The sequence below is a fragment of the Sorex araneus genome, chromosome 3 (genome assembly GCF_027595985.1).
Source record: "Sorex araneus isolate mSorAra2 chromosome 3, mSorAra2.pri, whole genome shotgun sequence".
Classification (NCBI taxonomy): Eukaryota; Metazoa; Chordata; class Mammalia; order Eulipotyphla; family Soricidae; genus Sorex; species Sorex araneus.
The window spans coordinates 223,272,545-223,295,591 of record NC_073304.1 but is presented as its reverse complement, the minus strand read 5'-3'; the positions used below and the strand labels follow the sequence as shown (position 1 = coordinate 223,295,591).

The 23,047-nt window shown below is 45.9% G+C and overlaps 1 protein-coding gene and 1 non-coding gene across 8 annotated transcripts in view; one reads left to right on the top strand and one right to left on the bottom strand.

The window, feature by feature from the left end:
• Nucleotides 1-4,291: 4,291 nt before the first annotated feature.
• LOC129403560 (leucine-rich repeat-containing protein 37A3-like) overlaps nucleotides 4,292-23,047 on the bottom strand; it is a 120,694-nt gene continuing 101,938 nt past the window's right edge. For 6 of the 7 annotated variants that reach the window (XM_055132389.1, XM_055132385.1, XM_055132386.1 and 3 more), the window contains 4 exons: nucleotides 16,793-18,414; nucleotides 14,875-14,994; nucleotides 8,789-8,832; nucleotides 4,292-7,180 (listed from right to left, as the gene is read on the bottom strand). In XM_055132389.1, coding sequence (XP_054988364.1) covers nucleotides 6,853-7,180; nucleotides 8,789-8,832; nucleotides 14,875-14,994; nucleotides 16,793-18,414 — 2,114 coding nt within the window. In that variant the 3' untranslated portion in view covers nucleotides 4,292-6,852. The remainder of the gene's footprint in view (nucleotides 7,181-8,788; nucleotides 8,833-14,874; nucleotides 14,995-16,792; nucleotides 18,415-23,047) is intronic. The other variant, XM_055132387.1, reaches the window with a different exon arrangement.
• Nucleotides 4,802-4,906, top strand: LOC129403842 (U6 spliceosomal RNA). The gene has a single exon (XR_008629502.1). It is a non-coding gene; the product is annotated as a U6 spliceosomal RNA (small nuclear RNA).

Here is a 23,047-nt window from a genome sequence, read left to right as displayed (position 1 = left end):
GATGCAGGCTCCATCTCTGGCAGCAGATGGTCTCATCCACGCCCCAACTCCTAGCACCACCAGGAGCCAACCCTGAGCACTGAGCTGGGAGTAGGTCCTGAGCAACTCTCTGGTTGCTCCCCAACCAAAACAAACAAAAAAGGTTAATACTGGAATTAAACTGGATTCCCCACAAATTGCACTTTGCATGAACTGAGGAGAAATAAATACATAGACACAAATATAATAGCAAATTAGACAGGGCAAAGTCCATCAGCCAGTAATAAATAAAATGGAACCTGGCCGTACAATGCCACCTACACAGGAATGTCAGTCAACAAAAGGGAATGATGTTGTTCCAAGGCTGAGCCTGTCATAGGGTGACAGCAGGACAAGCTGTGTGGTTCATGCCACTATTAACGTGACCCTCCAGAACAGGCCTGACTACCAGCAGAGTGGCTGAGGGATGGCCAGAGGCTAAGAGCAGAGAACTGGACAGGGATCGGTGTTTCCTTCAGCAGGGGATGACAAGGTTTTAAAATTGAGTTGTGGGGTTCAAGAGACAGCTCAGCAGGCTACAGAGCTGGCTTTTCACACAGGAGGCCCAGGCGGTATTCCTGGCAGCTCTGAGCCCCCAAGTGCTGCCAAATACACATCCTGGAGCAGCCTGAGTGACGGTGGGTGTGGCCACGGGACCAAAATAAATTAATACTCTGGTAATGGCTACACAATCCTGTGAGTCTATTTAAAAATTAAATTCTACACTTTAATTGGTGACTTAGAGCCCAATAAAGCTGTTCTTAAAATGAGGGGTATGTATGTGTGTGTGTGTGTGTGTGTGTGTGTGTGTGTGTGCAAGTGTCACAGGGATATGGCTCAGGCTTCTAAGTGTGAGGTCCTAGGTTCAATCCCTCGGACACATATGCACACACACAAAATAAACACGTCAAAGAATCATAACATCTAAGAAGTGGAGCTGGAGAGATAGTACAGCGGTAGGGCATTTGGCTTGTACCCCATCTGGTCCCCCATGAACTGCCAATAATTTCTGAGCGCAAAGCCTGGAGTAACCCCTGAGCATCCCTGGGCAGCTGCCTTCCCTTTCCCTGGCCCAGCCACCTGGAGCTGACCTCACACCGGACCTTTTCCACCAATGCTCAAGTCAAATCAACCACGGAACATCTGTCCCTTCAACACACTGCTACATTCTTCCCTGAGGGTTAGTGATCTGGCATTTGTCTGTGCCCATTCTAAGAACTTGGCATTATTCCCCTCTGAATACAGAGGGGGCACATAATTTTATTTCATATATTAAACTTCGTACCCATTTTGGTTTGCAAACCCATATGATACAGAGCCTGAGGACAAAACATTTACCGAGTCACAAAGTGTTTGCAGATTACACAAAGTTTTTATAAATTGTGTTTACTCGCATTCTATGATTTCAAAGTTGCCAACCTAGTTATGTGGTGCTAATGAGAGGCTCTAATTGGAAGCTTCAGATTTCTTGATTTAAAAAGAAAAGTAGCAGGAGGCTGGAGTGGTAGTACAGAGGTTAGGGAGTTTGCCTTGCCCGTGGCTGACCCATGTTCGATTCCCAGCATCCCATATGGTCCCCTGAGCACCTCCTGGGCTAATTCCTGAGTGCACGATCAAGGAGTAACCCCTGAGCGTTCCCTGGTGTGACTCAAAAACCCACAAACAAATAAGTAAATATATGAAAATAAAAAAAAATTTTAAAGTGGCAGGGGCAGAGTTAGTACAGTGCATAGGGTCTTGCCTTGCATGCGCCTGACCTGGATTTGATCCCCAGCATCCCATATGGTCCCCTGAGCACTGCCAGGAGTGATCCCTGAGTGCAGAGCCAGGAGTAACTCCTGAGCACTGTTGGTTGTGGCCCAAAGAATAAAAATCAAACAAACAAAAAACTTCAGTAAGGGCTCAAAGAGCTGTAGGCTTCTCAATAGAGCAGCTGGCTTGTGCCCTGGTCCTTGGGGCCAATGAAAAGTTGAGAAGGGCTGTGGGGAAGCTATGGACCTCTGATGGCAAATCTCTCTCTCTCTATTTTTTTTTTTGCATTGGGTGTAGGTGTGGGGAATTTCTGGTAAGAATCAGAAAACCTGCCAGATTAATTAATTCTAAAAGAACTGTGACACTGAATTTTATTTTTCTTAAACTCATCTTCAACTGCATGCAGTTCCCTGATCAAAGCTACGCTGTTCTGACAACCTTCTTGTTGGGCTCTCCTTGGTCATGACAGTCATATCCATTTCAAATGACATCTTAGTGGCAGGTATTAGCTGTTTGGAAAGGGAATCTACAGAGTCTTCTGAGACTGTTGGGACTGTTGGGAGTCCCAACCTAAAAATGTAGAAGTTCACTTAAAATGCAGAGCAGGGGCTGGAGTGATAGTACAGCAGGAAGGGCCTTTGCCTTGCATATGGCCAACCTGGGCTTGATCTTCAGCATTCCACATGGTCCCCTGAGCACCGTCAGAAGTAATTCCTGAGTGCAGAGCCAGGAGTAACCCCTGTGCATTGCCGGGTGTGACCCAAAAAGACAAAAAAATCGTCAATGACATGTCACCTTGTGCACTAGTAAGCCAGGAAAAGTTAAATACATTAGTGAGAAAAATTAGTAGTTAGCTAAATTTGATCACACTGACCCGAAGAATATACCAGGGTCAGCCCCATGCAAGGCAAACGCCCTACCCGCTGTGCTATTGCTCCAGCCCCTGAAGACAATTATTTTCGAGTATAAAAAGGTTATGATTATCTTTGTTGAGGAGGAGGAGGTCTGTGCTACTTCCACTGCTGCTGCAGTTCTTGCTACCCCGGATCTGTCTCAGGCAGGGAAGGAAGGTGGGGTGCCTGCGGCTGGGATAAGCCTGGTGGGTCCAGAAGAACCTCAGACAGTACCTGGCTGCACAAATGTTTGGTTTTCGGGCCACACCTGGAGATGCTCAGGAGTTTCTCCTGGCTCTGCACTCAGGAGTCACTCCTGGCCATGCTTGGGGACCATACGGGATGCCAGAGATCAAATCAGGTCAGCCGCATGCAAGGCAGCCGCCCTCCCCACTGTACTATCTCTCTGGCCCCTCTCTTCTTAATTTTTTTCCAGTATTTTGGGGCCACACCTATCCAGGTCTTACTCGTGGCTCTGTGCTCAGGGATCACTACTGGCAAGGTTCAGGGCATCATACTGTAGGATCAGGGATCAAACCCAGGTCACTTGTGTGAAAAACAAGTGCCCTACCCACTGGACTATTACTCCTGTCCCTCCACCAATGTTTTCTGAAATCGAGGTGGAGAAAGGCCATCTTAGTCAACTACTGCTCACACATTCTTCTTTACTCTGTGCCTCCCAGCATCCTGCTCACTGAGGACTGAGGGGTTTTGGCTTGTTTAGTTTTTGGTGACGTGGGGCTTGGTGCCCAATCTGGTGGTCGTCAGGGGCTACTCATTGCTCTGTATTCAGGGGCGACTGCTAACTGGGCTTGGGGGACCAGAGGTGGTGCTGGGGCTACACTACACATGGGTTGATCACCTGTAAGGCAAGGGCTAATTATCCAGCCTTGAAAACTACGTTTTTGGGTTTTTTTTTTTTGAACACTTAAAAAAATTATTATTAAATTACCGTGAGAACAGTTACAAGTCTCAATCATACAATTATCAAACACCCATCCCTTCACCAGTGCACATATTGCACCACCAAGAATCCCATTATACCCTCCCACCCCCACCCTGCCTGTGTGGCAGATGACTTTCACTTTACTCTTTGCTTTGTTTACATTCAATGTTCAACAGAAAATCCACTATAACTTGGAATATTCCCCCCAACAATCAGACGTGCCGAAAAAGCATCATTAAATCATTTGCTTTCGATTGCTGATAATGAAGTGCATATGATGTCTTTTTTGGATTTCTGGTATTTTAGTAATTAAGTCCAGAGGGATTTCTGCCAGCAGCCGCTGCGTTCTGAGATTGGTTTGTGTGACTCTGGGATCAGGAGAGGAGGAGCCGATCCTGGGCGGCTGCTCAGGGTCCCCTTTGCGTGGAGGGCAGGGCCTTGTTTTGTTTATTTTTAAAAAGAAAATCAAGACAAAACACCCCAAGCGAATTTTCTGCTAGGTTTTAAGGGAGAAGAACCTTCAGTACCAAGATAGGGCATGTGTAAAAAACTAAGGCACGCTGTCGGGTGTGCCACTCGCAGGCTCTCCGGGCAGCTCTGTCGCACTGCCCGCGTTCGGTGCTCTGGAACCACTGTGTGTGGCTGTCGGTCAAGGGCTGGCGAAGGAAGGAGAAGGCCAAACTGGTTGCTCGATCAGTTTATTTCATTCTCACTCTCTGCTTCTGTCCCAGTTCTAGATCTCTCCCTGGATCTGTGGATCTGGCCCCCCAACCCACTTTTACAGCCTAGTTAAATCCCCCCAGCATGAGGGGGTTGGGGCTTACACAGAGGTGTGGTCACAATCAATAGGGGTAAGGTTCCTTTCCCTCAGGGGATGCTTCTCCTAGGACTGATTCTCTTTCAGCAGGAGGATCCACCCAAGGGCGGAGACCCATGAGTGTGTTTCTCTTCTCCTCATCTAGCAAGCATATAAGCATTCATAATATTAATCATTTTGTATGGACACTATAAGAAATGTATTAAAGCTTATAGAATTGCTCTCCTGGAGCCATCTCGATCTCAGACTACAGTGCTCAAGCCAGATTAGTCTTTCCTATCCCTAACAGGGTCCTAGTCTCGTCATTACTTTTGGATCATGATAGCATTTGCCCATGATCAAGCTCTTAACTTATAGTTTAGATTAGGCACTTTGGTGCTCGCTTCGGCAGCACATATACTAAAATTGGAACGACACAGAGAAGATTACCATGGCCTGCGCAAGGATGACACGCAAATTCGCGAAGAGTTCCATATTAAAAAAAAAAAAGAAAAAAGAATTAGGCACTTTGGCCAGGCCCATCTGGATGCCAGGGTAGCACATAACTCACCGCTTGCCCTGGATCCATCCCATCCCTCATCGGGACCCTGTTTTGGGGGTGCTAGGAACTGAGGGCAACTGAGGTTTAACTGGAGAAAGCAGATGCCCGGGAGGGAATAATATTCGAGGCCAATTAAGTCCCAAGTTACAAAGGCATAATATTGTCTTCTTGTGTCTATACAAGAAAGGACATGGCTCTGAATAAACTATGCAAAGGACTCAAGGAGAACAGAAATACAAAACAATATTTACAAGTCAACAGAATACTAAGAAACTACAAATAAACACAGAGGAATGGGAGCACCGTAACGGGAGTAACCCAATAAATCTAAACTATCAGAGGCTATGTTATCCTACAGGCATGCACTTGTGGATAAGTTTGAGAGTTTGGGAAAACAGACAGGTCTTAGCATCAACAGCGGTATAGACACTGCTGCAAAAGTTCTGGTCATTTCAAGAGCCCGTTAGAGTGACCCCATAAGTAGGGGCAGGAGTTGAGTCTGCTGTCATTAACTGCTGTGGCACTTGGGGAGCCCTTGGAGAGAACGACAGGATTGGCTGTGTTTTGCTTTAATACTCATCCCTGCTGGAGGATGGTGGTTTTAACAGCTCTTCAGGGACGATTATTCTGGGGGCATGAGGAGAGGCTCCCATCCTCCCATCCCACCCATTCCTCTCGGACCTCATCCCTGCTAGGGGAGGGATTCCAGCTCCAGTCCTGCATCCTGCCAATAGCCTTTATTGGTTACACGAATGTTGACCTCTTTTTTTAGCTTTAATTCCCAAGTCCATTGCTGGACTTACTCATATATTCATTTTTAAATGATAAAATAAGTATTTTATAGGAATTGCTGAGAAGCTCTTTACTGCATCACTGTCATCCTGTTGTTCATTGATTTACTTGGGCAGGTGCCAGTAACGTCTCCACTCGACCAGCCCTGAGATTTTAGCAGCCTCTCCTTACTTGTCTTTCCCAATGATTGGAGGCTCTTTTGGGGTCAGGAGAATGAGACCTGTTATTGTTTATTTTTTGGCATATTGAATTCACCACAGGGAGCTTACCAGGCTCCGCCATGTGGGCAGGATACTATTGGTAGCTTGCTGGGCTCTCCAAGAGGCATTTACATAAATTTCCCTCTATGATGATGTGTCACACGGCCATCAAGTTGCTGCGAGATCCAGGAATATGTCCACTCATGCGTAAGGCTCGGCCCAAGCATGTGAAAAGCGGCTCAGAGTATGGCGGCGGTTGGGTAGTGGAGGTCGGCTGCCAGGGCTGAGACCCTTGGGGTGGGGAGGGCTCTCACCTGCGCCCCTCTTGTGCACCCCTGAATGTAAACAGCCTGGTGAGGAGTCCGGTAGCATGGCTACGGGAGGCCTCATTTTATTCTCCCTTCCAGGAGAAGCAGCAGAATTCTGGACAGTGGCTGATGAGATGATTATCTGGTGCCTACAGGAGGTGGCTTATGGGTGTGACCCCTGGGTCGATAAGATTGGGGGAAGCAGGCAGAGGTAAGATGATTTTTTTTCAAATGATTTTTAAAAAAGATGATTGGTAAGATGATTTTTAAAAAATGTTTTAGGAGACTTGATTGGAGATCTAGCAAAGGACAAGAAAAAGGATGAATACTGATCATGAGTATAGACAGTCATTTCAAAGATTTAGATCTAGGCATTGTAAGTAGTAAGAATATGGGACATTATGTAACCTAACCAAGCCTCTGTTTTGTAATAAAGTATAGGGTTGTTATGAGGTTTCAAATTCCAAGCATGTAAAGAACTTATTAGTACAGTACTTGGATGTGGCTCGTCGTGATTTTATTAGAAGAGCATGGAGTCTTTCACTATGAAAGACAAATTTCCAGGTGGTCTGAGGCGGGAGCCGTTCATTCGGACACGGTGGCTCCTTTTGAGGAGTCCTGTACTTCCTCAATCTGAGTTGAGATCTCCTGTGATGACAGGATCTCCTGGGATCTGAAGGACTCGAGTGCATGGGGGGCCTGTGGAGCCTTGATGGACAGTTGTGACTGGGGTGTCTGTGATGTCGGGGTTCCAAGTGGAGATTTGCCGGTCTGTCGTGCCAGGGGGACACGTGTTGGGGGGCGCTGAGGTTCCTGTGCTCCCTGGGTCTTCTTGGCTGCCTTGGTCTTCTTGGCTGCTTTCTCCTCCGGAGTCAATTCCGTTGTTTTTCTTACTATGACCTCCTTGAGCTCCCTGGAACAAGAAGAATACAGTCAGCTCTCACAAGGGACCTGCCCCCTCTGCATCACTTCCTGACTTCAGGCAGGTATTGGAACTGTCCCCATTGTTTACCCTGGATATCTGCTGAAAATTATGTCCTCATCAGAGGAATCCTTGTCATGCAGTTTTTTGCTTTTCTTATGTGTGACACTGAGTGGCCGGTATGTGTCTCTCACGCACAGGGGCCACCTTCGCCAGATGAAGCCCCCCTGGAAAAGGCAAGGGAAGCTCATGATTCTGCACCCCGGTCCACTCCTGTCCTGCCTCAGTGCCCCCTCCTCCCTGTGCTTACCTGACTCTTTCTTCTTTCTACTCTCTTATGAGAACTTCCAGAGGGCCTTGGAGGAAAACACGGACACACATCATTCGTCATTCACCCATTTCCCATGCTTCCTAGGATGGAGGTCTCTGGTCTTGTTAGGACAACAACATGGGTACCTCGGTCTGGAGCCATGATGAGTCCAACCACTATGACCTGACACCTTGAGAGAGATTCCATGCATACCTGTGGCGGTTTTTAGACATTTGTTGGGTCCATCCAAAGGGACCCCATTGTCTCTTGAGAGACCTTGATATGTAGCCTGGCTTGGAAAACAGGCAGGATATTTAGTTCTGCTCACCACCGTGGCCCCAGCAAATGCTGTGTGCAAAGAACAAACTGCCCACCACACTGAGAGAAAGCACTAGAGTCTGTCCAGAAGCCTTTCCACTGGTCGCCTCTGAATTTAGTCTCTCAAGCACCCTTTACCGGAAGTTGCGTTGGGGGAGGTGATTCTATCGTCCTAGCTGCTTTATCCCAGATGCTGAAGTAGAGTAAATGCCTGTGTGCAGTTAGCCAAGTTCTTTAGCACACTAGCTTTCATCCTGCAGACAATCGCCGGTGAGCAAAGAAGCCACAGGTATCAGCATCAAAGGCAGGAACCACACTGAGGCACGGCGATGGGTTTTGAGTGTGAACAGAAGAGAGAGCAGTCTCGCGCTTTACAGGCAGTGCGTGTGTACAGAGCAAGAGGGCGCTGAGTATAGGCAAGAAACGGAGCTCCCAGCGCAAGGACTCTGGTCATCAATGGAGAGGTCCCAAGGGACAGGGACCATGCTCTTTCCCACTCACCAGCAGTGCACCCCCAAGGGCCTTGCCTAGTTTCCATTTTCCCTCTGTTCCTTTTTATAAGAGCTAGAGATAGAGGTTGGGGGATATGGCTCAATAGTAAAGTACTTGCATGTGTGAGGCTTGCATGTGTGAGGCCCTGGGTTCAATTCCTGGCACCACACTGAACACTGAGGCTGGAGTAGCCCCGAGCTACTGGAAAGATAGTTAAAAGGGCCTTTTGGGCATGAGACTCCAACTTTGGCCGATGGCACCGTATGGCCTCCCTGAGCACAGGTGGGCTGTGATCCCTGAGAGCAGAGCCACCCCACATGGGGGACTGAGCAGCCTGGCCTTGTGGGGCCCTAAGACACTAACACTGAACTCAGGCCCAGGTCACAGGGCCAAGTAGCACACGGAAGGGCTCCAGGGTCCCCAAGCACCGGGGGGAGGACACTCCAGTATAAATGAAAGGTTGTCAGACTAATATTTACCTGGATCTTCGATTTTTAGATTTTCTTCGTCTCTGACCGTATATCTGTTTTGAAAAAAAAATCATGATTATCGCGGTGACCAATCTCTATACAGCCTTATTAATACCATTGCTTTTTGCTGTACCTACCCACTGACATCACTTTTTAAGAGCAGGAGTTCTCTCCTGTTCAATGGTCCCTGGGCATGACTTAAGGGGCACAGTTAGGAATACAGCTTAGTGACTGTTTTAGAGAAATTCAGCACATTAATCCGGATAAAAAACTATGAAGTAGGAAACTAAAAGTATCTGCCAAGCCCCAAACACAGAAACATCCTTTTAACAGTGACTGTGTTCTAAACAATGCCAAGAACCAGTCTGATGCCTTTCCCATCGCCGCTATTATCCCCCGTGAGGAGTCCTCATCAATGAAGCGCGCAGAGTCGAGTCTTACGGGAGACAAAACTTGGCTGCATTTGCAATGATTCCTCCCCAAACAAACCAAAACCAATAAAGGTTCTAGGAGATATGTTGATTCCTGGGGCTATAGATATCACACTGTGGGTGGGGCACTTGCCTTGAACGTGACTGACCCAGATTCAATCCCAGGACCCCAGATGGTTCCCTCAGCCCCCATTGGGAGTGATCCCTGAGAGCAGAGCCAGGAATAAGCCCTGAGCACAGATGGCTGTGGCCCCCAGTAAATAAGTAAATCAATATGTCAACTGTTAGAGCGACTTCGACTGAACTTTCAATACTTTAAACATTTCCGTGTTTTTGTCCTTAAGGAGATAAAATGGAACAGTGGAATAAGGAGCAGGGGCTGCTTTGCATGTGACCCTCATGTTTGAAAGTGGGATGATGGGGCTGGGGAGGTAGCTCAGTGGGAGAATGCCTGCCTTGCATGCAGGAGACGGGGGTTTGGTACCCAGCATGACAAGAACAGCAAGAATGGAGGGATGCTAATGCTGCCCTTAGAGGACTGCGAGGATTAAACCAGACAACATATAGGAAACTCCTTGTACTGTGGTTGGCATAAATCAGTGCTGCTTGCTGGTGATGTCACAGACGAGCAGCTTACACATATCAAAGGCTCAGAGAGCTCTTCCTCAGCACCGTCACTTCTAATTTATTCTAATTCTTTGTTGGTTGTTGTGGTGGTGCCAGGGATCGAACCCAGGGCCTCACACACGCAAGACAAGTGCAACACCACTAACCTAGATCCCGAACCCCTTCAATCACATTTTGCTGTTGTTTATTTTTTGAGGCTCTCCCTGGCAGTTGGTGCTTGCGGGAGGGCTACTTCTGGGGTGGTGCTCAGGGACCAGGTAGCACTATGGCTAGCACCTGGGCTTCCCACTTGCAAGGTGAGTTGAAGTTTTAGTCTTTTGAGTCATCTCCTTGGCCCTCAAATCACTTTTTTAATGTGCCTGCTGGGAAAAGTCAGTGGTGTGTACTTGAACAGAAGACAGATGTGGGCGAGCTCCTGGAGTAACTACCGCTCGCCTGCCATGATCAGAGTAGCCCAGCGCGGGCTCAGGCTGCAGTGCGGGTATGTTTGGTTTGGGAGCCACCCAGCAATATGCAGGAACAATTTTATTTGCTGTTTACGAGTAGCTCTTGGTGGCCCTGGTGGCTCTAGGGGTGAGGGCGTGTACTGCAGAGGATCGAACCCAGGTCTTCCTCACGCAAAGCATGAAACTAGCCCTTGGAGGGAGCTATCTCCCCAGTCTTAGCTGCAATGTTTTAACTTCATCTACTGAGATGGCGCTTTAACCTAAAGAGATAAATTTCACTTCCTTTTCTCTTTACCTAGGGGGGGTGGGGAGTTGGGGAGTGGGGGGTTGGGAGGTATATCGGGTTTTTTTGGGGGGGGGGTTGTGGAATATGTGCACTGGTGAAAGGACGGGTGTTTGAGCATTGTATAACTGAGACATAAGCCTGAGAACTTTGTAACTTTCCACATGGTGATTCAATAAAATAAATTAAAAAAAAAAGTAAAGAGATCTTACTGCACTGGATCAGCAAGATAACACCTTTATCTTTCAGTCCCAGGAGGGTGGAGACTCTACATTTTTGATCCTTCCAGTCAACAAGGAAAGTAATCAATGAGTAGAAGAATGTCAGTGAGTGGTGAGTACATCAAACCACTGACATTCTTTTGAATTGCACTGTAGCACCGTCATCCCGTTGTTCATTGATTTGCTTGAGTGGGCACCAGTAATATCTCCTTTGTGAGACTCGTTGTTACTGTGTTTGGTATATTGAATACACCACGGGTAGCTTGCCAGGCTCTGCCCTACAGGCAGGATACTGTTGGTAGCTTGCTGGGCTCTCCAAAAGGGACAGAGGAATCAAACCCAGGTCGGCTGTGTGCAAAGCAAACACCCTACCCACTGTGCTATTACTCTGGTTCTGAAAAATAAACTATATTCTAATCAGAACTAAACTGTTTTTTCAAGGCAAAGGGGAAATGACATAAGTATAGTAACTGCTTCCTGAAAACAAACGGAGAAGAGATTAATACTCCATGTTTTAGCTATTAGTAATTATAACTAGGAAGAAGATCATTAAAAGAGTCAGCTACACTGATGAGAAGACATGATACCTTTCATGCTATAAAGGTACTCTTTTGTTCTTTGGTGTACAGTCTAAGCAAATCCAAGTTTTTAGTTGAAAAATCTGCTGACCTTGTATTTATCAAACAGAAATACATCTAACACTGAAAGAAAATATGTATGCTTGTCATAGTGCTACACATGTTTATTTTTGTACTTTTCCCTCATTCATAGTCAATAAAAAACTGCCTTCAATTTCCTTAATTCTCCCTTAAAGACCATAGCAATGTACCTTTTAAAACAGTAAAAATAATGACTTAACATAGTTCTCAGGTAATTAGAGCCAATTCAAAAATTACTGGTGAAAAAAAATTTAGACATTGTGATTTGTAAAACCATTAATAATAGAGTTTAAGGCAATATCAATGTTAACTCCAAAGCCCCCTCTAGTGTCAACATTCCTACACTAATCAAGACCTGAGGCTGTCCCTTTATCCACCCCACTTCCTTTGCAAACTCATGCTTTGCTTTTTAATTTACTTATTATAGTTTGGGCTGGAGCAATAGCACAGCGGTAGGGCGTTCGCCTTTCACGCGGCCGACCCCTGTTCGATTCCTCCGCCCCTCTCACCTCCTCCCGGCAAGCTACCGAGTATCGCGCCCGCATAGCAGAGCCTGGCAAGCTACCCGTGGCGTATTGGATTTGCCAAAAACAGTAACAAATAAGTCTCACAATCAAGAGACATTACTGGTGCCCACTCGAACAAATAGATGAGCAACGGGATGACAGTGACATGACAGTGACAGTGACATAGTTTGGGCCACATGCTTACGGAGTGCTGACTTTATGTGTGTTCTTTTTTTCTTTTTGGGTCACACCTGGCGATGCACAGGGGTCACTCCTGGCTCATGCACTCAGGAATTACTCCTGGCGGTGCTCAGGGGACCATATGAGATGCTGGGATTCGAACCCGGGTTGGCTGCGTGCAAGGCAAACGCCCTACCCGCTGTGCTATCACTCCAGCTCCACAGAGTGCTGACTTTAATGATTTTTTTTTCCTTTTTGGGTCACACCCGGTGATGTTCAGGGGTTACTCCTGGCTCTGTACTCAGGAATCACTCCTGGTGGTGCTCAGGGAACCATATAAAAAGCAAAAGAGTAAATAAAATAAATAAAAACCATTAACTGGGGCCAGGTAGATAGCTCAGCAGTTAGAGGTGCCTGTGTTGGGTCTTCCCCACATGTGGTCCCTGAGCACCCCCACCAGGTGTGATCTTTAGCACTGTAGGCCCCCAACAGTTTTTTTTTCTAATTGTACTTTCATAAGGTTGTTCACATGAATTGATTACATTCAGTATTTCAACACCAATCCCACCACCATTACATCTTCCCACCATCCTTATTTCAAATTTTCCCACCACTACTTAAGCCTACCTGCCTCAGGCAGATGCTAGATAGTTTATTTTCTATTGCTTTTTATGAATATCATGACATGTCGCATGGCTGCGAAAGCAGCTGTGTGCTCCTGGAATTCTAAATTTGGAAATGATTGGGGTCCGGAGACACCTCTGCAGTGAGCGAATCCATTCCAAGATTCATTTGTGAGTCTCTGGATCAAGGCCATTTTTTTTTTTTTTTTTTTTTTGCTTTTTGGGTCACACCCGGTGATGCACAGGGGTTACTCCTGGCTCATGCACTCAGAAATAACTTCTGGTGGTGCTCCGGGGACCATATGGGATGCTGGGAATTGAACCTGGGTCAGCCATGTGCAAGGCAAACGCCCTACCCGCTGTGCTATCACTCCAGCCCCCAAGGCCATTAGTGTTCTTAAGTGGCTCCCGGAGGCAGTTTGTGGGCCTGAGAGCCAGGACCCCGAAGGGCAGGAGTCAGGAAGGACCAGCCAGTCCCCGCCCCCTGTGGCCTGGAGGCTTCAGTCTCTGGTACCGTGTACCTGTGCTTTTCTTCTAAAAGTTTGTGACTGCCAGGGGTTCATTTGGAGTAGGCAGAGAGAGAACACCCGCTCCATCCATGGTGCCCCAGTGCAATCGACACGGCACCCACCACAAGTTCTATATCCTCCGTCCCGAACATGCTTAGAGAAGCATAGCTGGGAGTGCCCCAACACCGCCCCGAGCACTGCTTAGGAGGGGGAGAATCGTTAACTTCAGATTGGTTCTTAGTCTGTGATTCCTGTGCTAGCACATCACCATCTCCTGGGGACTTTTGAAAAGTGCGAAATACCCTGCTCACCTCAAACTTAATGTACTGAACAAAGTATTGAAATTCAGTTAGATCCCAATAGTTTGTGTTTCAGCAAGTTCTTTGGGTCATTCTGATGATTGCCAAAAGTTTGAGAGCCTTGGAAGGCATTCTTTAATATATCCAGTTTCAAGTACCTGGCTCAGTGCTCAGGAGCAACTCCTCGTTGTGCCTGGGGACCATACGTGGTGCTGGGGATTGACTTGAGGTTGGCTGCAGCATGCAAAGCAAGTGCCTTATCACCCGAACTATCTCTGTTACAGTCTAAATAAACCCAATATGGGGCTTGAGGAACCGGGGCGATTCAGGTCTTACTCTTGGCTTTGTGCTCAGGCATTACTCCTGGCAGGTTTGGGAAACCATACCGAGTGCCAGGGTTCTAACTCTGGTCAGCCACATGTAAGGCAAATGCCCTATCCATTGTACTATCTCAAGCCCCCAAATCTTTTGAGGCCATGACCTAAGGGCATTGGTCAAGGTTTTGGATGTTTTTGTGATGCAGAGGTGAGGGAACTATACATAAAAAACATGGGGCCAGAACAATAGTACAGGGGATAGTGCGTTTGCCTGGCATGTGGCTGACTCAGGTTTGATCCCCAGAATCTCTTTTGAATTAAAAAGAAAAAAAGTCTATGTTGAGACCAGAGAGAGCGCTGAATGGTCAGAGTGCATGCTTTGCATGCAGAAGGGCCAGGCTGGATCCCTAGCTCTGCAAGGTCCCCTGAGCACCACCAGAAGTGACACCCCCTCCCCCCTCCACACTGAGCTGGGGGTAGGCCCTGAACATCGCAGGGTGTAGTCTCCAGATTGCACACAGGAAGACTGCTTTTTGTTTCAGCTCCAGCTTTCTTATCTTAACTTTTCAAAATTATCTAAGAGCTTCTTATTTTGGTTTCACTTCCACAGGGACCTCCAGGGAGTCAGGTTCCTTTGACAAGCCCTGGGATCATCTTTGCAATATGAGAAGCAAACACACCTCAAGACTGAAGAGGAAAATCAAGCCTCAGTAGGAGGAAAAGGGGCATTTATTTTCCATTTGTAGCCCTTGAATCGATTGTAAAGACAGATTGAGTCTTGGAAGTCTTGGGGCTGGAGCGATAGCACCAGCGGGTAGGGCGTTTACCTTAAACTCGGCCAACCCAGGTTCGATTCCCAGCATCCCATATGGTCCCCTGAGAACCGCCAGGAGTAATTCCTGAGTGCAGACCCAGGAGTAACCCCTGTGCATTGCTGGGTGTGACCCAAAAAGAAAAAAAAAACATCTTGGAAGTCTGAATAAACTGTTCTTACCTCAATGAGACCGATAATTATAATCAATATCATCACGACTACAATCACAAATATTACCACGCTTGCTTTGGCCTCATGATAGCCATCATGATAGCCATATCCTGGAACTTCTTTTGTGAGCTGAAAGAAAAAGAACAATTTTTTTTATGCATTATTTTTGGGGGTCCACACCCAGCGATGATCAGGGGTTACTCCTGGCTCTGCACTCAGAAATCACTCCTGGGGGAACAAAAGGGATGCTGGGGATCGAATTTGGGTTGGCGAGGGGGCTGGAGCGTTAGCACAGTGGGTGGGGCGTTTGCCTTGCACGTGGCAGACCCAGGTTCGATTCCCAGCATCCCATATGGTCCCCTGAGAACCGCCAGGAGTATTTTCTGAGTGCATGAACCATTAGCAACCCCTGTGCATTGCCGGGTATGACTCAAAAAGCACTGTATCACTGTATCACTGTCATCCCGTTACTCATTGATTTGCTTGGGTGGGCACCAGTAATGTCTCCACTGTGAGACTTGTTACTGTTTTTGGCATATCAAATACACCATGGGTAGCTTGCCAGGCTTTGTTGTGTGGGCGAGATACTCTCAGTAGCTTGCCGGGCTCTCTGAGAGGAATGGAGGAATCGGCTGCGTGCAAGGCAAACCCTCTACCCTACCCGCTGTGCTATTGCTCCAGTCCAAAAAGCAAAAAAAAAAAAAATTGGGTTGGCGGCATGCAAGGCAAGAGCCTTACCCACTATCCTATTGCTCCAGCACCCAAGAACAATTAGACAAAAAGATGGGAAGGATTCTTAAACCTATTCTAAAGAATGACTAATTATTCTTATGCAGTCTAAAACCCCATTCTCTCATATGAGTGGACTATAGGTTTTTGTTTTGTATGTTTTGGGGTTGTTTTGTTTTTGTTTTCAGCCTATCCCCAGGGTCCTCAGAGCTCCTGCTGGCTCAGTGCTCAGGGGCACTCGTGTTGAACTTTTTCCTTGGCCCCAATATGTTCTTACAGAGCACACCAGATATGTTACACCATCTTGTCTGTAGCCTTTCCTTCTACAATTTATTTATCTGGTGTGTTAGGTCCTCTCACACCTCTCCTTGGAACAGTGCTACCTTTCTATAAATGAGCACAGGGACCATCATTATTGTAGTCAAAATTGTGTGGCCACAAAAAAGAGAGCAAGCAAGTAAAAGAGGGAGAGCCAAGAGACCCTGGTCTTCCTGCTCATGTTCTTTCATGGCATGGCCTGAGAGCCCCAGAAGCCCCTGAGCCTGGTCTCTGTGAGATACAGTTACAGAGCTTTCCTGATTGTGAGCCAGCCAGTTTCAGCCATTCAGTGCTCCAACACCCGTCCCTCCACCAGTGTACATTACCCCCCAACAACATCCCCGTATCCCTCCTGCCACCTCCCCCCACCCTCAACCCACCTCTCTCTCTCTCTCTCTCTCTCTCTCTCTCTCTCTCTCTCTCTTTCTCTCTCTCCTCTCTGTCCCTCTCTTTCACCTTTTCTTTCCGCCTCTCTCTTTTCCTGCTTCTTCCCTCTCCCTTCTCTCTTGCTGTCTCCTCCCTCCTCTCACTCCACACCCCCCTGTTGGACATTATAGTTTGCAATGCAGATACTGAGAGGTTTGATCCTTTACCCACTTTCAGCACACGTCTCCCATCCAGACGATCCCTTCCAACTATCATTGTTATCGTGATCCCTTCTCTATCCCAGCTGCCTCTCTCCCAGCCCTTGAGGCAGGCTTTCAACTGTGGACCATTCATCCTGGTTGTTGTTTCTAACTGTTCTTGGGTGTTAATCTCATACTAAATTTTAATTTTTTTTTACATCCCATAAATGAGTGCAATCATTCTACGTTTGTCCTTCTTCTGACTTATTTCACTTGTGAGACTCTATGAAAAAAAAAAAAAAGTCTGTCCTCACCTCACTTTCGTCTGGCTGTTTCTGTTCACTCTGGCCTTCGGTATTCTCACTAATGTAGTTCTCAGTCTTCCACTGTTCCGTATCCCATTCTGGCTTGGGAACCTTTCCTTCCTCCTGCTCACTGAGAAGCTTCATCAGGAGGCCGGTTTCAGAGAGGATCTTCGCACACGCCACCTGCACCTGGGGCTTAGAGCAGTCCATTTTGAGAGTCCGCATCAAGTGAGCAATGAGCTTCCTCACGTTGTTGTTGGGGATAAGGGACCGCAGCTGCTGGATGTATTCCATCTCCAGCTTGTCTCCTGGGTCTGGTCTTTGTGTGGCAGAGACGATGTCCGTGGCCACGTTGTGATATTCCCACTGCATCTTGCTGGACTGCTTGACAGTCGGCGTGAGGTTGTCCACCATCGGGGCATCCTTCTCATGGGAGGTGCCTTTGCTACCGACCGTTTTCTCTGGCACCGTGATGCCTCTGGTGTTCGCCCCATTTGCAGCATGCGTGCTTTCTGCGGTCTTCTTTCCTGCAGATGAGTGTGAAGGTTGAAAGGACTGGAGCAAAGGTTTGTTCTGATCTCTCCAAGACAGAGACTCCTCTCTTGGCGGGGACTTGATGAGGCTCTTCACCGCAGCGAAAGGAGGCCGCTTGGCGACCCGCACCGGCCTCTCGGGTGCTGATTCTTTCGTGTCTCTATTCGCGCTGGCTTTAGCCCTTCTGCTTCCCAGGTGAGAATAAGATTTCTGAAAATTATAATTTATTTTATTGTGTGGCACGGGGCTGGGAAACTTCATGTTCCGAACCCTGGCATCTGCGTCTTCTAAAACGCGGAAAGTGTCTCTTAGGTCTTTGGGGTTCTCGGGTGGGACTTTAGAAGTGGCAGCAGATGGCCTGCCCATGGAGAATTCTTCCAGGGGCATGGAGAACACCGCCTTGTGCTCCTGGATGGAGTTTGACTCCTCATTGAAGGGGTTTTCCACCCATTTCCTGGGCCTCCCCGCTAAGGGAAGCTCTTTTTTCTGGAGGCCCCCGGGGTCCTTGAGCACGCTGCTCATCTGCAGTGGTTTCCTCTCCCTCTCTGCCACCTTCCCTAAGTGTTTTCTCTTTGGCCAGACAGTTTTCAATTTCTTCGGAAAGATCTGACGGTTCAATTTGGGCCCGAAAAGTATGGAACGGACCAGCGTGGCAGTTTTCTCTCTCTTCCTAGCTTTGTGGACTTTTGCTTGAGTTGCTGCATTTATCAAGCTTTTCAGAAAATGGAGACTTTTCAACTTATTGTATGTTGAATTGTTGGATTCAAGCTGTAGAGACATCGGAATTGTGCTGTTCTTCAAATGAACCCCAGGATTTGCTTTGTCTTTTACATCTTTAAAAAGGAGCTTAAGGAAGGGTAACAAGGTTGATTCAACATCTTTTATGTTACCTTCCTGGAAAAAAGGCATTATGTAATTTAGCTTATTCATCATATCATTATCATTGAAGTCCAGCTGCTCATTTATGAAAAAGGACATTCTGTCTCTCTCTGATGAGGCCTTGTCCGGTTCTATGGTCAGTTCGGTGCTAGTGTTCTTTTTTCGGGCCTGTAAAGTCTCCATGAACTCCCCTTCTATATTATTTATGGATTCCTCATCTGTCAAAAAGGAAGAGCTTGCTTTTGATCATGAAAGATAACTGGGGAATATTTTGGGAGCATCTACAGACATAAATTTCAGGCAAGTAAATGAGTAATCAGTAAACAAGTGCTGTATTGGTGGGGGGGAGGCACAGGGAAACCCTAAATTGACACCTATGATTGACAACAACAAAAGGAGAAACAAAGTGGTCATCGCTATTGATTCAGAATAAATAGGGTATGAAGTTCAGTACATGTCTTTTGGATTATTCCACTGGGGGACAGAGTGACAGAAGAGCAGATAAATATTTGTCTTGTATGCAGCCAACCTGGGTCTGATCCCCAGCACCCTATAGGGTCCCTCAAGCCTTACCAGGCCTGACCCCTGAACACAAAGTCAGGAGTAAACTTTGAGCACCTGAGTATGCCCCCAAACAAACAAACAAACAAACAAACACAGAAACAATAATGATATGATTATTCTACTGGTCCCAAAGGATCAAGTGCCCAGAATTCAAGACAAATATTTGCTGCTCAGTTAGACTCTTTACAGATCAACTATGACTTCTGTTTTATTTTTTGGCCATTCCCAGCCATGCTGAGGGGTTGCTCCTGGTTCTGCTCTTAGAATTCTAGGAATTTAGAATTGAATTTTGAATTCAACATAATCTGTTTCCAACTGTATTCTGTGAATCTGAAGGTATTTCAGATCATTAAAAACTAACTAACCTTGGGTTTGTGATTCAGCCACAGCACACAGGATTGAAGCACAGATGACTTAAATAACATGCATCTTAGAGATAAGTGACCTTCCTCTATGATTAGGGCGGAGTGTTTTAGATAGATAAAATTGAAGATTAAAACTGCGCAAGTTCCAAATTCTGTTTTAAAATCTACATTTTTTGAGTAAAAAATGCCTATTTTAATGTCTACCTGCTCTCAATGCTTATTGGTTTATATAGAGTTAAACATTGAACTACTTTAATAATTTATTCTTTATGCTGATAGTTTTACTCTTTTAATAACCCAATTTAATACTTAAATCCATGTTAGAGTTTATCTTATCACTGTTATGAGCTAATTGAAAAATAGTACCATCAATCACTATTAACATTTGAAAACTTTACATAATGTATCACAGGGAGAGCAACGGGATTAGTTCCTGGTACTTCAAACAAATCACATATATTTGGCTCTTCTTTAGGTTTATCAGAGAAACTATTTAATAAATTTTACAGATATAATAATGGAGTTATTAGATAATTCAACCCTGAGTTAGAGAAGCATAAGAATAAGCCCAAGAACTTTGAATAGTTTAATGGACTACAAAAATAATCATTTTTAGTTAGTTTTCTTATGGCTCACAATTATCACGTGTCTGACAAAAGTTTAATAAAACTAGCCTGATCTTGATCATAATATGTACTAATCAAATATGTAAAAAGATATATGATAAAGTTTATACTTGGTGCTCAGAATTCATCGAAAAGATAAACTACACTTGAAAAATAATTGAGGTTTTTTTGGGGGGGCTACCTAGCAATGCCTAGGGGTTACTTCTGGTTTTACACTCAGAAATGACTCATGATAGTGTTTGGGGGGCCATTTGAGATGCTGGGGATTGAATCCGGGTTGGTTACATGCAAGGCAATCACCTTACCCGCTTTACTATCTCTAGCCCAAGAGAAAACATCTTTATAATGGTTAAATTTTTACTTTAATTAAATTTTACATGTGTCTATTACATATACTTGTTTGCATAATTGTTGATAGCATACTTTTTAAGTAATCTAGAACCACCTTATGAAAGTAGATAAATGCAGGGCTAGAGAGAGAGTACAGAAGGTAAAGCATTCACCTTGCATGTGTCCAACCCAGATTTGATCCCTGGAATCCCACGTGTTCCCTGAACACCAGCAGAAGTAATTCTTGAGTGCAGAGCCAGGAGTAATCTCTGAGCATTAATGCGTGTTGCTCCCAAAAGCAAATTAAAAATTAATCAACAAATCTTTTTTTGGTAATTATGGCCACCAGGCTGGAGCGATAAGAACAGCAGGTAGGTCGTTTGCCTTGCACCTGGCTGACCCGGGTTCGATTCCTCCATTCCTCTCGGAGAGCCTGACAAGCTACCAAAGTATCCCACCCACATGGCAGAGCCTGGCAAGCTCCCTGTGGCGTATTTGGTATGCCTAAAACAATAGCAACAAGTCTCACAATGGAGACATTACTGGTGCCCGCTCAAGTAAATCGATGAACAAAGGACGACAGTGCTACAGTGCTGCTCTCAGAAATTATTCTGGGTGGTGCCTGGGGGACCACATGGGAATCTGGGAAGGAAACTTGGTTTGACTGCATGAAAGATAAGCACCCTCGGTCTGGAGCAATAGCACAGCAGGTAGGTTGTTTGCCTTGCATGCAGCCAATCTGCGTTCGAATCCCAGTATTCTATATGGTTCCCCGAACACTGCCAGAGCCAGGAGTAACCCCTGTGCATCGTCAAGTGTGACTCAAAAAAGCATAAAAAAAAGGCAAGCACCCTCTCCACTATACCATCTCTCTAGTCCCTCAACTATGATTTATTATACTCCCATACCTTTATCCTGTCCTGCCCATATAAAGAGAGAGGACTTTTCTCTCTACCTCTTTTGGGTGCTAATATTCTTATTACCATCATAGACGAAGAAGAAATTCCTCCAGAAATCAGGTCCTCATCTGAATGCACCCTTTCTCCCCCTACCCACTAAATCTTTTGCTGATTAGCCCTTAGCCTCATATTGTTGAATCTGGGCAGATGTCTAAGGATATGTTAATGGATTTGCCAGAGTATATGTCAATGTGCAATGTTGAGAAAATCTAGATGCTTGGGAAACTGTATAGGATGCCGGCAATGGAACCCAGGTCATCTGTGTGCAAGGCAAGTCCCCTACCCACTGTACTATCTCTCTGGCCCCGGAAATAATATTGGAGCTCCCAAAATTGGGGAAAACAACTCTTATTAGATGTGTATTTTGCCTTTACCTACTTCCTACTATTTTCAGCTCTACTTTAGGGAACCGTACAAAGTTTCTGACTGCTTGAAGATCAAGTATAACATTGTACAGTTGGGTTTCTTTTGGGGGGAAGTGGGGCCAAACCCAGAAATGTTCAGGGGTTACTTCTGTCTCTGTGCTCAGGGATCACTCCTGGCAGTAATTGGGGACCATCTCGAATGCTAGGGATCCAACCGAGGTCTACTGTATGGAGGGCAAGTGCCCTAGCTGCTAGACTCTCTCCAACCAAACTTTAATGAAGAATTAAAAATGCTTTTGGTGGTGGTGAAGTTTAGAGGGGGAGTTAAAGGAAGTGAGGAAGAAGCATGGACTTGCAGAGAGTCCCAGACTGGGATCACACGATGTAGGCATTAGGCACATTTAACACTTTTAGTTTTGCTGTTCCTCACCTAAAAAAAAAAATATTAGTATTGTATTCTGAATTTTGATTGCTTGGTTTAGTTATTCTCTAAATAAAATCACTGCAATTGGGGTAACGTGGTTATAATAGTACCAATGCAATTGGTTTCCATGTACAAAGTGAACTTCCCTGGACCACCGCTGAAGTGCCGAGACACCATGGTCCGTACAGCACCTCCAGTCTGACTCTTCTTCCCGCCACCCCACTAGGTTTGATGTTCATCTTATGAAAGGTGATTCCTAAATGATTCTTCTGCCCACCTCTGAAAAGGGAGTAATAGACTTTCTAAAAGTTGATTTTAAAAATAACACTAGCTTTGTGTAAGAAGCAAAGTGATTTGATGTGCCCAATTGCTGATAGCGAATCTGATTCATAATATCCCAGGGTGAAAACACTTTTGTGGGCGGGGTATGTGTATGTGTGTGTGTATGTGTGTGTGTGTGTGTGTGTGTGTGTGTGCGCGTGAGTGCGTGAGCATGTGTGAATGTGCGACACTCAGCGGTGCCCAAGGGATACTCCCAGCAGTGCTTGGGAGACTTTTGTGGGGGTTGAACCCACACCTCCCACATGAAAAGCATGTGGTGCAACCTATTGATCTATTTTCCTAAAAGCACATTTTGGAAGTTATGAAGCTAAGGTCAGTAAACTTACTGTGTGGAAAGATACTTAAGAGCACCTGAGTGCTTTGTAGATGGAAGGGTTAAAATTCAAAAAAGTCTCAGAGGTGGGGATGGTCTAAGAATCCAGGAGACCATACATCCTTAGAAGGACTGAGTGGCAACCTCTGCTTAGAAAACCAGAAATTCTCAGTCTCTAAGCAAAACTTTCATAAGACAGTATGACTTGTACTTGCCTATAAAATTACAAAAACACATGCAATAAAATACCTACACCTGTCCTGTGAAGAAAAGGGCTCTTGAGATCTGTTCTATATAAAATCTGCTTACAAACTGCATTCTGTGGCTGAGCTCTCATCTGGAGGACCAGTACCTTGCCCAGAGTCTGGCCCTCATTTGTGACCATTAGTGTTAGCTCCCTTCCCCACTTTCATCTCTTTTCTTCCATTCCTCTTGTCTTCAGGTCATGCATAGACTGTTAAGGTAACGATGTGACTGAGATGCAGACTTTTACCAAGGGAAATCGTTCTTAGAAATATAGGGAGTTGAACTCTGAATAAAAATAATGCAACTGCATAATCAGT